Source organism: Ischnura elegans, chromosome 6 (assembly GCF_921293095.1).
Source record: "Ischnura elegans chromosome 6, ioIscEleg1.1, whole genome shotgun sequence".
Taxonomy (NCBI): Eukaryota; Metazoa; Arthropoda; class Insecta; order Odonata; family Coenagrionidae; genus Ischnura; species Ischnura elegans.
In genome coordinates, this window is record NC_060251.1 from 64220247 (window position 1) to 64233125 (window position 12879).

The window sequence follows — 12879 nt, forward strand, 5'->3', positions numbered from 1 at the left end:
TTTCCGAGCTACCCATCTAACTCTGGAGTAAAGACTACCTCGACCAAAGAGGTGTATGAATCAATGCTTCACATGGGCGATACTTATAAATACCCATAATGAAACACTGACTTGCAATTTTCCACAAAAATAAAATTTAATTCGACTCAGAGTTTCGATGTTACTACATCATTTTCAAGGTACAACAGTTGTACCTTGAAAATGATGTAGTAATATCAAAACTCGAGTCGAATTAAATTTTATTTTTGTGGAAAATTACAAGTCAGTGTTTCATTATGAATCAATTCCACTCCATCTCGCTTGATTCTTCGAATTTTATATAAATACCCACATGATCTGCTGTGGAATGTTAGAGGGAAAATACATTATGCTGGGAAAACTAGAAAAAAATAGCTTACAAGTCCTTTGACAAGAAATGATTCATTTCATACTCCCACAACATTTTTATATTGTAAATAACCTTTATTTCTGTTCTTTTCCATTTTGTAGAGCCTTCAGCAGATAGAAATACCTCAATCAAATTAAAACATTATCATACATCATGAGATTCACAATGATTACCTGACATTATCATTGCTCGAACAGCAGCCCAATCATTTAATAGACGTTCCAATGCCCTTCGACTGAATCTTGGTGGTTCCAAGTCATGATCTGGCATGTCGGGCTCTAAATTGAAATCAAAGAAAAAGATGTAAAAATTTCATACACCGTGATACAATTACATGCAACCTCATAGCCAACACCAAACAGAAATGCAAAAGCTGCCAAAATGAGACCACAACCAGCACCAAAATATCAAAAATAACTTTAGGATGTAACTATTGATAGATGAGATAACTAAATAATTAATAGGGCTAACGATTACATGCTCAAAGTAGACATTCAATGTTCCACCCAAGGAAGTATAGAGGTCCTATAATCAGAAGAAGCATAGGCTAATGCATTCACATCTAGAGAAAATTCAATTTATCAAAAATTCAAAATGCAGGCCCTCCAAATCTTGGGGAGTGAATCCAAATAAAATGTTTCACACTGTCACCGCCACTCTTCTGGAGCCTTTCTTTTGGAGGAAGGGGTGGACAGTACAAAAATATTTTATTTCGATTCATTTTGTTGCTCCAACATATCTTGCCAAATGCAATAGAAGTTGACAAAAGGAATGTTATACTGATAAAAATTGCCAGAAACAGATGATCAATAGATACATAATTACACTTCAAAGATATATTCATGCCATCAACACTGGTAGGCAATATTCCCTTTGGATATCATCAATTCCTTAGTATCTTAAGTTTACGTCATTATGCAATATTTACAAGGCAACCTTTTGTCAACATATGAAACTGCTAAAAACACTTGTATCAAAAAATTATGGAAGGAATTGGCTTCACAGATGAATTTACAGAATTAAGGTACAAGAACTTAACTGCCCTCATTTACATTATTTACCTACTTCATCGCACCTCTTGATAGTACTTTTGGTGATTAACATTTTGAATAAAAATCATTCAAAAACTTGAACAAAATACCATTTTCCATTCAAATGCAAGTAACTAATCCCTTCCAGATTAGAATCATCAAATATTGAGGAGTGGACTATGTGTGAAGACATATAGTATTCCTAAAAGCATTACAACACATGAAATTAACTCGTACACATTAAAAGACATTTGTGTAAATTGCTTTCACAGGATAAAAGAAGCATGAATGTATGAACCAAATAATAATGAGAACTGTGTTCTGTTCATGATTTGAGCCATTTGATGATCTAAAATTAATTTTCTCTTTCATTGCAACATCCATATATTCATTTGCATGAGTTAATATATTGTGAAACCATGTCTATCCACAAGTAAAAGTAATACATAACATGCCTAACTAATATAATAATATGTATAAGCTTAATTAATTAACAATATGCACCAGATGCCCATCGTTCATTTTATACTTCCCTCTATTCTTCGAAATGTATAAAAATTTTCACATGCCATAAATTCATTTCATAATTTAGTTATTCATCAAAATCCCACTTTTGGCCTGAAATTGTTTATGCATTACTTATATATCTTATACATAGTGCAAACCAAATAATGATATAACTATTAAAATTCTTTGCCTGGATCACAACAAAGCTTTAGCTTCCAGCTTTTGATTACATCGGTACTTCTAAGTGACTTAATAACCAAAAGTATTGGCTAATTAAGGAAGATCTTCTATCAGTGGCACTATAATTACACCAATGCCCACAACATCAGTCACATCGGGATGGCTTAGGCATGCTTGAGTCACGCCACTCACTTAAAAGCTAATACTGTGACAAACTACCATTCCATAAAACATCCATGGAAATTCACAGGGGGCAAAAAAACCGGCAAGCAAGGACTCTAAGGGTTAGAGAACATCTTTTGCAGGAAAAGCATCATGAATGGGAAAAATTTGCCACTACATGACAAAATTCATAATGAATATTAAACAAATACATTTTAGGTCTACTGAAAATTAAGCTCCTTAATTGAAAATACTGGTCAAGTCTACATAAACTCACTGCAATGCATGAAAATTAGATGTAAGTTGTTTAGGCTGTTCGACAAGAGGTCCTTCAATGAATACATTGTCGATAGCAGTTCATTGATAGAGAAATGTTAGAAAAAGAGCTGTGTTCCTATCTCACCCTCATACATTTTCACTCACACATGTTGAAATTTGCATTTCTAAGAAAAGTGTCTTCATGTAATGAAAATTTTACTGTCTTGGCACATACATTAGAATGTATCCAACAACGTCTCATGTAAACATCCTTTATGTATTAGCACGAAAGCAACCGATTGATTATAGCTATCTCATATACACATAATTGACTTTCACCGTAACACTGCTTTAACTACCTAAATATGAAATATTTTTCATGGGAATAATGAAAATTCATTCAATTCTAGATATGTATACAGGCATCCCCCGAGTTACGTATGCCTCGACTTACGTAAATCCGTACTTACGTAAGTGGTAACCGTATTTCAAGTGATAACGTAAATTTTCGAATGCGAGCAAGATGAAGTAGATATTCGCTCGTATACCAAATCGTAGAAAAAATATCGAATAGTTATCGAGTTAATAGTAAACAAAGCAAAGTGACCCATTTTTATCATTCCCCGAAGGAATTTTCATTAATTTCTGTAGAAAAACCGCTAATAAACCCCAAGTCACCAATCAATGTGAAAATTTGTTTGCAGTTCTAGCGATGGAAGTGGTTGCGCTCACTCCCGAACTCCGATTTTCAACTATTTAAAAATTGTATCCTTAAGTTTGGACATTTCCATCTGTGGAATTAAAAGAAAATAAAGTTCGAGCAGAAATCTTTATAGCGGAAAGTAATTGGTTAGTTCCCACGTAAAGGCACTGAAATTTTGAGTGTTGGCAAAGAACGCCGCGAAAAAGTGAAGAAAAAGTTGACACGCGATATTAATTGCATACATGTTGGCGACTGGGTTTTCGTGTTGTATTCTGCTTAGATTTTATTATGCTGCATTTTCTCGTTCTCTCATATTGTGTGCCAATATAAATGAATACTGCGTTATTGAAAGCTTTTCCCCACTAACTTTTTTGCAAGTTAATGACGGAGTTGGCTGAATAAAAGCTCACTTTCAATTACCTTCGTGCATTGGAAATATTCTTCGATGTTTCCTGCGAAGTAAATATTCAAATGATGATATTTTCACGTCATTTTATTGAGATCTGAGAATATGGAAGTATGTTTGCTTACGTGAAAGATTGAGTTTTTGCGCGTGTGAGTGTATTTAAGAATATAGTGATTTACTGGTATTTTTGTGCGTTATTTGCTCATAATCCTCGACACCCCTCCTACGTCTATTAACTGCGACAATAAAACCTCAAGATTCATCAATGAACGTAATATATAAAAGGCAGAAGATATAATGATTAAAGGTAAGAAGACAATGCAAACTATGGGCCCTTAGATCGCAGTGTAACATAATGAATCAATTTAAGTATTCATTTTAGTAATGTAGCGTTGAGATACCGCACTTTTCCGAATCCACGCGATCGGTCAATCGGGAAATGCTCGAAATGCAACTCTCAGACTATAGTAATGTTTACTAATTTTTTTATTTAATAACGTAAGAATACGCGGATTCATGATTATCGCAGTGAATTGAATGAAACTTCACCGAGAATTTGCCGCGCATTTCTCCGCTGAGAATTCACCCCACCGATCGAAATCTCTGAAGCACTGACGCAGAATGTTCGACTTACGTAAATTTCGACTTACGCAGAGTCTGCCGGAACGCATCCCTTACGTAACTCAGGGGATGCCTGTACATTGTTGCCTCCTAGACCTAAGTAGCAATCGAAATGAAATATCCATTTTTATGCTAATATTACAGCAAAACGAAATATTAGGAGTTGGTTATACCATAAAAGCTCAAATTCCCACAGTTGTACATGAAGGTAGTTTAAATGCTTGAGTTACTAAGAAATACGATGGAATAACATGCTTTCACAATCTCGGCATGTCACATGCAGTTGCTGTTAGAATGCAGTCATGTTATTACGACGGATTTAAAATAAGTTAGTATGCTGAAAAATCACTCATCCAGAGACTAATGACAAGGAAATAGATGATTTGATGACGCGAAAATGGTGAGAGGTGATCAGGGCCTGGAACTCAGTCTAGGGGCCCTCACCTAGGTCTGAGGAGGGGGTCTTACGGGAACTAGCTGAAGCGCTTCGTGGTCGTGCTGCCCGGTACTGCCTCTGCTCAACCAGCTGTCTGCCAACCGTCTGCACCAGGAACAGCAAGATATTTTCACCGCTACAAACGAGAATAAAAAAGATGATAGTACCAAGGCACAAGTATTTTTTACCTTTGATGTCAACATTGTTTCAAACAAAATGAGATGAAATAAGTTTTAACAAAACATATTCATGATATAAAACCACATATAGTTGTTTACATCTATGTGCATAAGAGTGGCAGCACCTATTGCATGCACTAGACTTGAAAATATGAATCAGGAGGCGAGTTAAGATATGATGATACCAGCTGAACGAATTTCTTATTTTATCAACGGCAGAACTCCCCGAAAACTGCTTTAGTATTCCAACAGATTACGCCCACAATTACCTACTTGTGATTGTACAAGTTGTACACATCCTCAATAATCCAGAACAAGTACGTCATCTGCCTTCACTACTTAAATACACATGATTTAGAGGGCGATAAATTGCTACAGCAAGTCCTCAATTTACGTGGTTTCAATTCCTGAGTTGCAGTTTGACAGAAATGAGACACCATTTGAAATACAAATAAAAAATTATTAATAATAGATAAGTACTTCACTTCTCCTCTTTGAAATGCTTATTATTACCTGATCTAAACCGAATGAAAATTTTTCAGGCCGCTTTACACTGTGAATAATCATTCGAAAGATCTTTCGAAAGATCATTGGAATGACCATCATTCACCATGTATAATGGAAATTTCCTGCATTCAATTGATCAGTCTAATGAAATTTCAGGCCTGTTCTAATTTGCTTGAATGATTTAAGCGCACGGCGTCCATCTTGCCATTGGCATCCACCTCGGGAATTTTAATATCATATATAAAAACTTTGGAAGCATAGTAACCCATGAAATAGCTCAAATAATTAATATGTACTTTGAGAGAACATAAATTCACAAATATCAATTGTCTAAAGTGGGTAATTCAGAGATAACATTTGGGATATTTAATGAATAAAAATGTCGTTTTTCTTATCAATTACGTCTATATTTTGTTTAATTTACAATTATTAAACTATATTTCATGATTTGAGCACTAAAGTTTGGGGTGAGAGTCCCAATTAATGACACAATCTCTGTTTATTCGGTGAACACAGTAGAACGAAAACGAGCCCCTACGTTATCTTGGCTCACCTATGAAATCACAATATTGCCTATCACTCACCATTCAAGGAACACACCCAAATGAAATTTCAGGCATGTCCTAATTTGCTTGAATTATTCCGTGAATGATATGAGCGCACGGCGTCCATCTTGCCATTGGCACCACCTCGGAATTTTAAGATCATATATAAAAACTTTGGAAGCATAGCAACCCATGCGATAGCTCAAATAATTAATATTTACTTTGAAAGAAAGTAAATTTACAAACATCAATTCTATAAATAGGGTAATTCGGAAAAACAATCCCGATTTTTAAAGTTCAAAAACGTCGTTTTTTTCTCCTCGATTGCATCTATATTTTGTTTGATTTAAAATAATCAAACTACATTTCATGATTTGAATGCTAAAGTTTGTGGTGAGATTCCCAATTAATGACAAAATCTGTTTATTCGGTGAACACATTCCAGCCAAAACGAGCTGTGATATCATATTTGCCCACCTAGGAAGTCACAATCTCACAGGGTTGCCTATAAGTCAAGGAGCAAAACCCCATAAACTAGCCCATGAATGTCACAGTCCACTTTCTTCCCCTGCATCGATATTTAAAGTACAGTGAATTCTCTGTGGTGAATAATTTAGGTACTCATAAAGCCTTTAGCTGTAATTGCACGCAATATCCCACAAAGTATCTTGAGAGCATTCGTAGCCTTGCGGTAATGGGGAAGTAGCAAGCAATGAGATAACACTGAGCCAACTTCATAGTAGAGAGTATGAGGATGATGAATTCCTTTATGATGAATATTCCTTTTTTCTCTTCCCGGTACCTTTCTTCTCTCGCACAGAAATGACCTTTGCTCGACTGCACTGGGAAGGCTGTGTACCTGAAGGGAACCCAAACATAAAAACTAGAGATGTGCGAATAGTATCCGCGAATACTCGAATACCTCGAATATTAGAAAGTATTCGATATTCGAGGTTTCGAATAGTTATGCGAAAAGTACCGCCTCGAATACCTCGAATACTTTGAATTTCGCGTCATACACTGTCGCACGCACGTCGTTGGTAGTTGACTCGGAAAAATGTGGAGAACTGTAGTCATTTAGTGCTCGCAGCGCCGTTTTACACAAGTTGAAGAATTACATCAAATTCGTGGATTTTAGCGGTGAAAAGAGTTCGACGAGGGGAACCGAAAATGGTCGGGTGAAAAAATCTGAAAATCCCCGATTCCCCCCACCAGGAGAAACTCAGTGCCGTGGGATAGCAACCTTAGGGCATTTCCCACGATCCTCTATCCCCCTCCATTCAGCACTCGCCTCAACCACTCTGACGCTTTCCTCTTCTCCGAAATCAAACAAAAGGTCCCAGCTCGCGCAGGGATCGCATTACGAAGACCCCTGCTTCGAAAAAAATATCGAGTTACGAGAACAATAAAAACGTGTTTCACGCCCTCCCCCCTTTTCTCACCCACTGACCTTTTTCTGGCTACCTGCTTCGAAGTTCCCCATTTCTGGAAGTCAACTGCTGTTTGAGTACCGTGGGATACTTACATTAGCGCATTTCCCAAGGTCCGGTATCCCTCTCCATTCATTCCTCTTCTTCAAAATAAAAAAAAAAGTCACAGCAGCGCAGGGATCATATTACGAAGACCTTAGCTTCGAAAAAATACGCGAGAACAATAGAAACGTGTTTCGGGCCCTCCCTTTTCTCCCCCACTGACCTTTTTTTTTCCTACCAGCTTCGAAGTTCCCCATTTCTGTGGAGGTCAACCGCTGCATGAGTCATCTATTAGCACAAAGGGTGTCTAAGAATGACTTTCGTCAATTGATGTTACACCTTTATTGAATTGAAATATTAGTAATGTGCGCGTAATTTCAAAAAGAATAAGACCAAACACGACGTATTTCTGAGTTTATTTAAGCATTTTACGCAAATAAATAATGTCAAAACACGACGGAGACTTAGCATTCTGGCGAAACTCGATATGAGCAGCAGAGCTTCTCGGAAGTTGATGCGGTATTTTTCTCCGAAAAAATATACATATCAAGTTACAATTTATGAGTGGTGCTATAAATATTTATTGTTACAGTCACAGACAAAAGGATATTTTCTCAGAATATTTGGTTTCTCCCTGATAGCAATTCCAATTCATCTTCTTATCTCGTGAGAACTCCCAAAGATGGACTGAAAATAATTGAAGATAATCCGGTGGAAAAGAGCTTGTATTTTGCAAAATGCCTCAGATTGTCAGCTAGCACTTGGCAGCAGGAGTGGGGGTAAAGCGATGCTAGTTGAATTAATTATATGCCCAATTGTTTCCATAAAATTAAATTATTCATTAATCAGCTAAATTCCTGTTCGAATCATTTTAAGGAAATCAAAATTACTCCCCAAAATCTTGTGTTGCCTGCTGCATAGGCAACCGAGTCAAACATTCAAGCATTCATCATTTAGTATTCGAGGTATTCGAAATTCGAGGTATTCGAATATTCGAGCTATGATTTAATATTCGAATTCGATATTCGAATTCGAGAAATCTGCTATTCGACCCATCTCTAATAAAAACTCATTGTCGACCGGCCTTCACCCTGGTGGAGCTTTTGCTTTAAGCTTATTTTGTTTTTTTTTTTTAATGGAGCTGGGCGCTGCGGCGTCAATACGGGACTTGTCTCCATAAGGTAGGATTTTTCTGAGCGAGAAACAACGTGTAGTTTTACCCCCAATTATCTTTTTACTTACTTTAAAATTTACTGAATCGGAAGGGAAAAGACCTTGGGTAGCCATTTGAAGAGTAAGTTTCCATATGATCATGTCCTAGAGCACATTATCTTGAAGCATAATCATCGTTGCTCTGCAGCGAAAACAACTTATTATTTACTTCGTTACGGGATCACAAAACGCATGATTTATTAAAGAGGTTTTCCGCTATCAATTCGTACCGTTTCAATTCCTGTCATCACTTACGTCATACCCACCTAAAGTCATAGCAATACAAAAGATTATTGAAGCGCACATGTAAACGAAGCATTCCGTCATCTGTGACTTCCAAAACAAATCATGTGGTCAGACATGGTGGGAAATATCATTAGAATTGAAATAAATTATCGATAGTCGCACCAGTGCACATCATTTCTGCACAGAAAATTCACCGAAATCATTCACCGTGTAAAGCAGCCTTTAGATGCACTCATTCTCCAATGAACACTGTCCTGCATTGGCACTATTTATACCTGAGACCCTGTTCTAGTTTAACGCTCTCCAATTCCACATTAATGCTCTTAAAAATTCCACAATACACAGCGATGGCTCTGTCACAAGCATCCTATGTCTCAATCAGAATTACTTTCTGCTACAAGTTTATCTTTTTTTTTCTTGAACAAAAAACCTCTGATTTGACTTACCGACTATTGGGTAATGCAACAAGGTCAGTATCCATCACAAGTTTGCACAGAAGGTCATATCGGGCTCCTTGCTGGCCCATGACCAAGGCTCGGCACTTGCATTTCTCCCAGCAATCACAGTAAGCTGTAGGTGACGTTCGCTTTAACTTGCAGTCATGTCCCTTGTGACAAACTTTAGCACATTCTGTACAACAGCAAAGTGATCCGGTCAATCCACAGGTGCGGCATTCGAAGATGTCCTGAATATAATGTAAAAGCAAATTTTAAACTAAATATTTTCTCTAAAGTGCTAGATGTGAAGGTGAAATACAGTTCACAATACCTAAGATTCACTTTGGCAATGTCAGAGAAAATGTGTGTAAATGTAGGTGATGACAAGATGGTGTTCTACATCAGCCCAAATACTTCACAAAGTTGATTTGATTTCGAAATACATCCTATTAAATTAAAATGCAGCTCTTCTGGGAAAAACAATTTTTTATGCTTATTGAAAGTTGAAATTAATTGCTGAAGTTTGCAGTCAACATGTAACACACAAGATTTGTGGTCAGTTATTTTGGGCATGACAAAAGCTACTTCAAATACATTCCATATAACAGTTAATTTTTGATTTAACGTGCCATCTTATCGTGCTGAAATCCTGGAAACAACTATTTCTTTCATGCTATTTAGATGTTCAAATAAATGAGAATAAAATTTCATAGACATATCTTCCATTATCATATTCTTTAATTAGACAATTAATGTAGAAAAATACTCCATTTCCTGATAGTTGCAGTCCCTGAGTTAACTGATACGTAGAGGAGAAAATGATGCCAATCAATTATAATCTAACCCAGTATGCCATGGAAAGTCAGAGAAATGCATCACAGAAATTTGCACAACTGGCCATATTTGCATAACAGAAATTCATAATTAAAAAATAAAGCAGTGCACATGATATTTTTTGTATTTAAAACAACATTTTCATCAATTTCTTTAAAATTTTTGGATATAAGTTCCATCACAGTTCGTTCAGCTACCAGCAAAGTGAGACTGGGGCAGCTTCTGTACAAGCTGTGGAACAAATAAAATGAACTAAGAGCAGTTAGTATCATAGTAGATACTCTACGGGCCCAGACTTTAAATAGTCTATAGAAACAGGAGGAATTAACTTTTTAAAAATCTTAGGAAAGATCTTCCCTACCACTAAGAATCACACTTTAAACAACTAATTCTAATACTCTTACAAAGAAACCAATTTTTCACATTCTCAAATTATTCCCTTACCTGGTTGATATGCTCTGTCCCAGTCCATGTGAAGCTGCAAGTATCATTACAGCACACAACATGCAATGGAGAATCATCAGGATTGGAGCCTGGTGGAAACACCATGGACATGAGAATATTAGAGAAATTTCCGGCAGGGGGAGTACTCGGTGCCAACAATGGGTTGGTTAAATCACTTGCAGCATTTGAAGCTGCTTGAGATACCGAAGCTGGAGCAGACTTTTCTAATTCCTTAGATATCCTGTATATGGTATCAAATAATACAAGAGCAGCAGGATAAGCTCTAATGGAAACTGCTAACATGAATGGTGTCTGTCCTTGGGCATCCCTAAAAAGAGAGAAAGAAAGGGTCATTTAAGCAATTCAAGGTATGAAGAAAAGTTCACTGAGATAGTATACAACTAATTAAATGCAGAAACTGCAAATCTCCAAATCACATTAGTTTGCCTAATTAGGATACTGAATGTTTTGCTGAAATTGTTTTATATTAAATAAAATAACTTTTTTAAATTAAAATTTACAATTCACAACTGAAGGTGTAAAATTATATCAGAGCTCCCTAAGAGCAAAGGGGTACACCAGTTCAATTTTATGATTTTGGAGATAGGAGCAGATAATAGTTGGTGGAGTACATGATATTGTTGCAGACAAGTTATACAAGTGAATCACTGAATCTTTATTGCATATTCTCATCAGTGATTCGCTTGTATCCTTTTGCCATAGCAATTTTGTGTAAACCACCAACCGTTATCTCCACTCCTCATAAGTTAAATGAACAAGTTATTTAATTTAAAATTGCATTTGTATTTTAAAATCATACATAACTTACATATTATTTATGAAAATATTTATCTTTCAAATAATCTAACAACCATGGTTCTAGGCCAGTTGGTGGCAGAGATGTTAAGAATAATATGATTTAAGTTATTAAGATTTTGGCACATTTGAATTCAGAGTAAATACTTAAAAAACGGGTGTCACTTCATGAAGTAAACATTTATAAATGGGTAATTCTGCTGAATACCACATGAGAAGTGGAAGCAAAATAGAAATATCAAATGCTTACTTTGCACTAAGAAGTTCTTTCAGATGAGGATTCAGTGCTTGACTTTCACAAAGAAGTTTCAGGGCAGCTAAAGCATTGTTCTTCCTCTCAGACGGATCGACAACATAATAGCTACTGCTGGTTCCACCCACACCTGAAAGATATAAAAGAAAAATATGACAAATAAGATAATCAAAATAAATCATGGTAAGTATCAATGAAAAGTTACCAGGTTCAAGTAGAACCAAAATAATTTTTGGCATGCAGTGCGTAAATCCTACACAGCTTTCTCAAATTATTTACTAAGTTTGTTCAACAAAAAGCACCATTTTCTAAGTTGCTTTATAACAAATATAATTTAAAAAATCACCAATACTCAGAAAACAGCATCAAGAACCAATATAATTGAGACTAAGCAAAATATTTCATAACTATCGCAAAATACTGAAATTTATAGCCTTATTCACTTTGTAGTAAGTAAATGAAAATCGAAGATGAAAATAACTTATGAAGTCAATTAAAATTACATCTTCTGTTAAAGATACCTACAGACAGTCTTCCACTTTTGTACATGAAGCACTCCTGAAAATGTGTAGGAAAGTCAAACGTTGGACAATTAAGTTATTAATAATCAGGGGTAATATTTGCAAGATAGGAAATGTAAAAAGCATAATTTTAATCTTAATTATTATAAACATCCCTCATTCATATATGACAATTAGGTCAGACTATTAATGGTTAAATTATTCACGGGTTTTTAAAGGTTAGACTCTTAATTATAGATGTTTCACAATTGAAAATTAGCAAAACGGAGAAGCTACTAGCATATGTATCTTGTCATTCTAAACTTTGCCCACAGATTATCTATTTCCCCAAACTGGTAGGCGAGGAGGAAGTCCCCAATTATTGCAGTCACCTACAATTATTTAAGGCTATTTTCATTACTCTTCATCATCACAAGGTGAGATTACTCCTACTACTAAGTTTGAAATTGCTCAAATATTCAGAACTTGCAAAACACAACTGTTAAGTATTATTTGTAAATATAACATTTTACTCACATGGGTATAGTTATAGTGAGCAAGTACACATACAATTTCATGCACTGTGAAAGGAAGCAAACTGACAGTATCCCAGGTCCCGCCAATCTAGCTCAAGTGACCTGTCATGTAAGATGTAGTTGTAACACCAAGTTGTTCATTGCTGTTGAATCGTTAATGGTAATAAAGCCTACATTTATTGTAGGAAAGACTGGACTTTAATTTG

The 12879-nt window shown here is 35.8% G+C and overlaps 1 protein-coding gene across 7 annotated transcripts in view; it reads right to left on the reverse strand.

Moving 5' to 3' along the window:
* LOC124160882 (E3 ubiquitin-protein ligase UBR5) overlaps nucleotides 1-12879 on the reverse strand; it is a 100656-nt gene that overhangs the window by 45522 nt on the left and 42255 nt on the right. For 6 of the 7 annotated variants that reach the window (XM_046536994.1, XM_046536997.1, XM_046536993.1 and 3 more), the window contains 5 exons: nucleotides 11635-11767; nucleotides 10569-10896; nucleotides 9300-9538; nucleotides 4701-4828; nucleotides 562-666 (listed from right to left, as the gene is read on the reverse strand). In XM_046536994.1, the coding sequence (XP_046392950.1) occupies nucleotides 562-666; nucleotides 4701-4828; nucleotides 9300-9538; nucleotides 10569-10896; nucleotides 11635-11767 (933 nt within the window). The remainder of the gene's footprint in view (nucleotides 1-561; nucleotides 667-4700; nucleotides 4829-9299; nucleotides 9539-10568; nucleotides 10897-11634; nucleotides 11768-12879) is intronic. The other variant, XM_046536995.1, reaches the window with a different exon arrangement.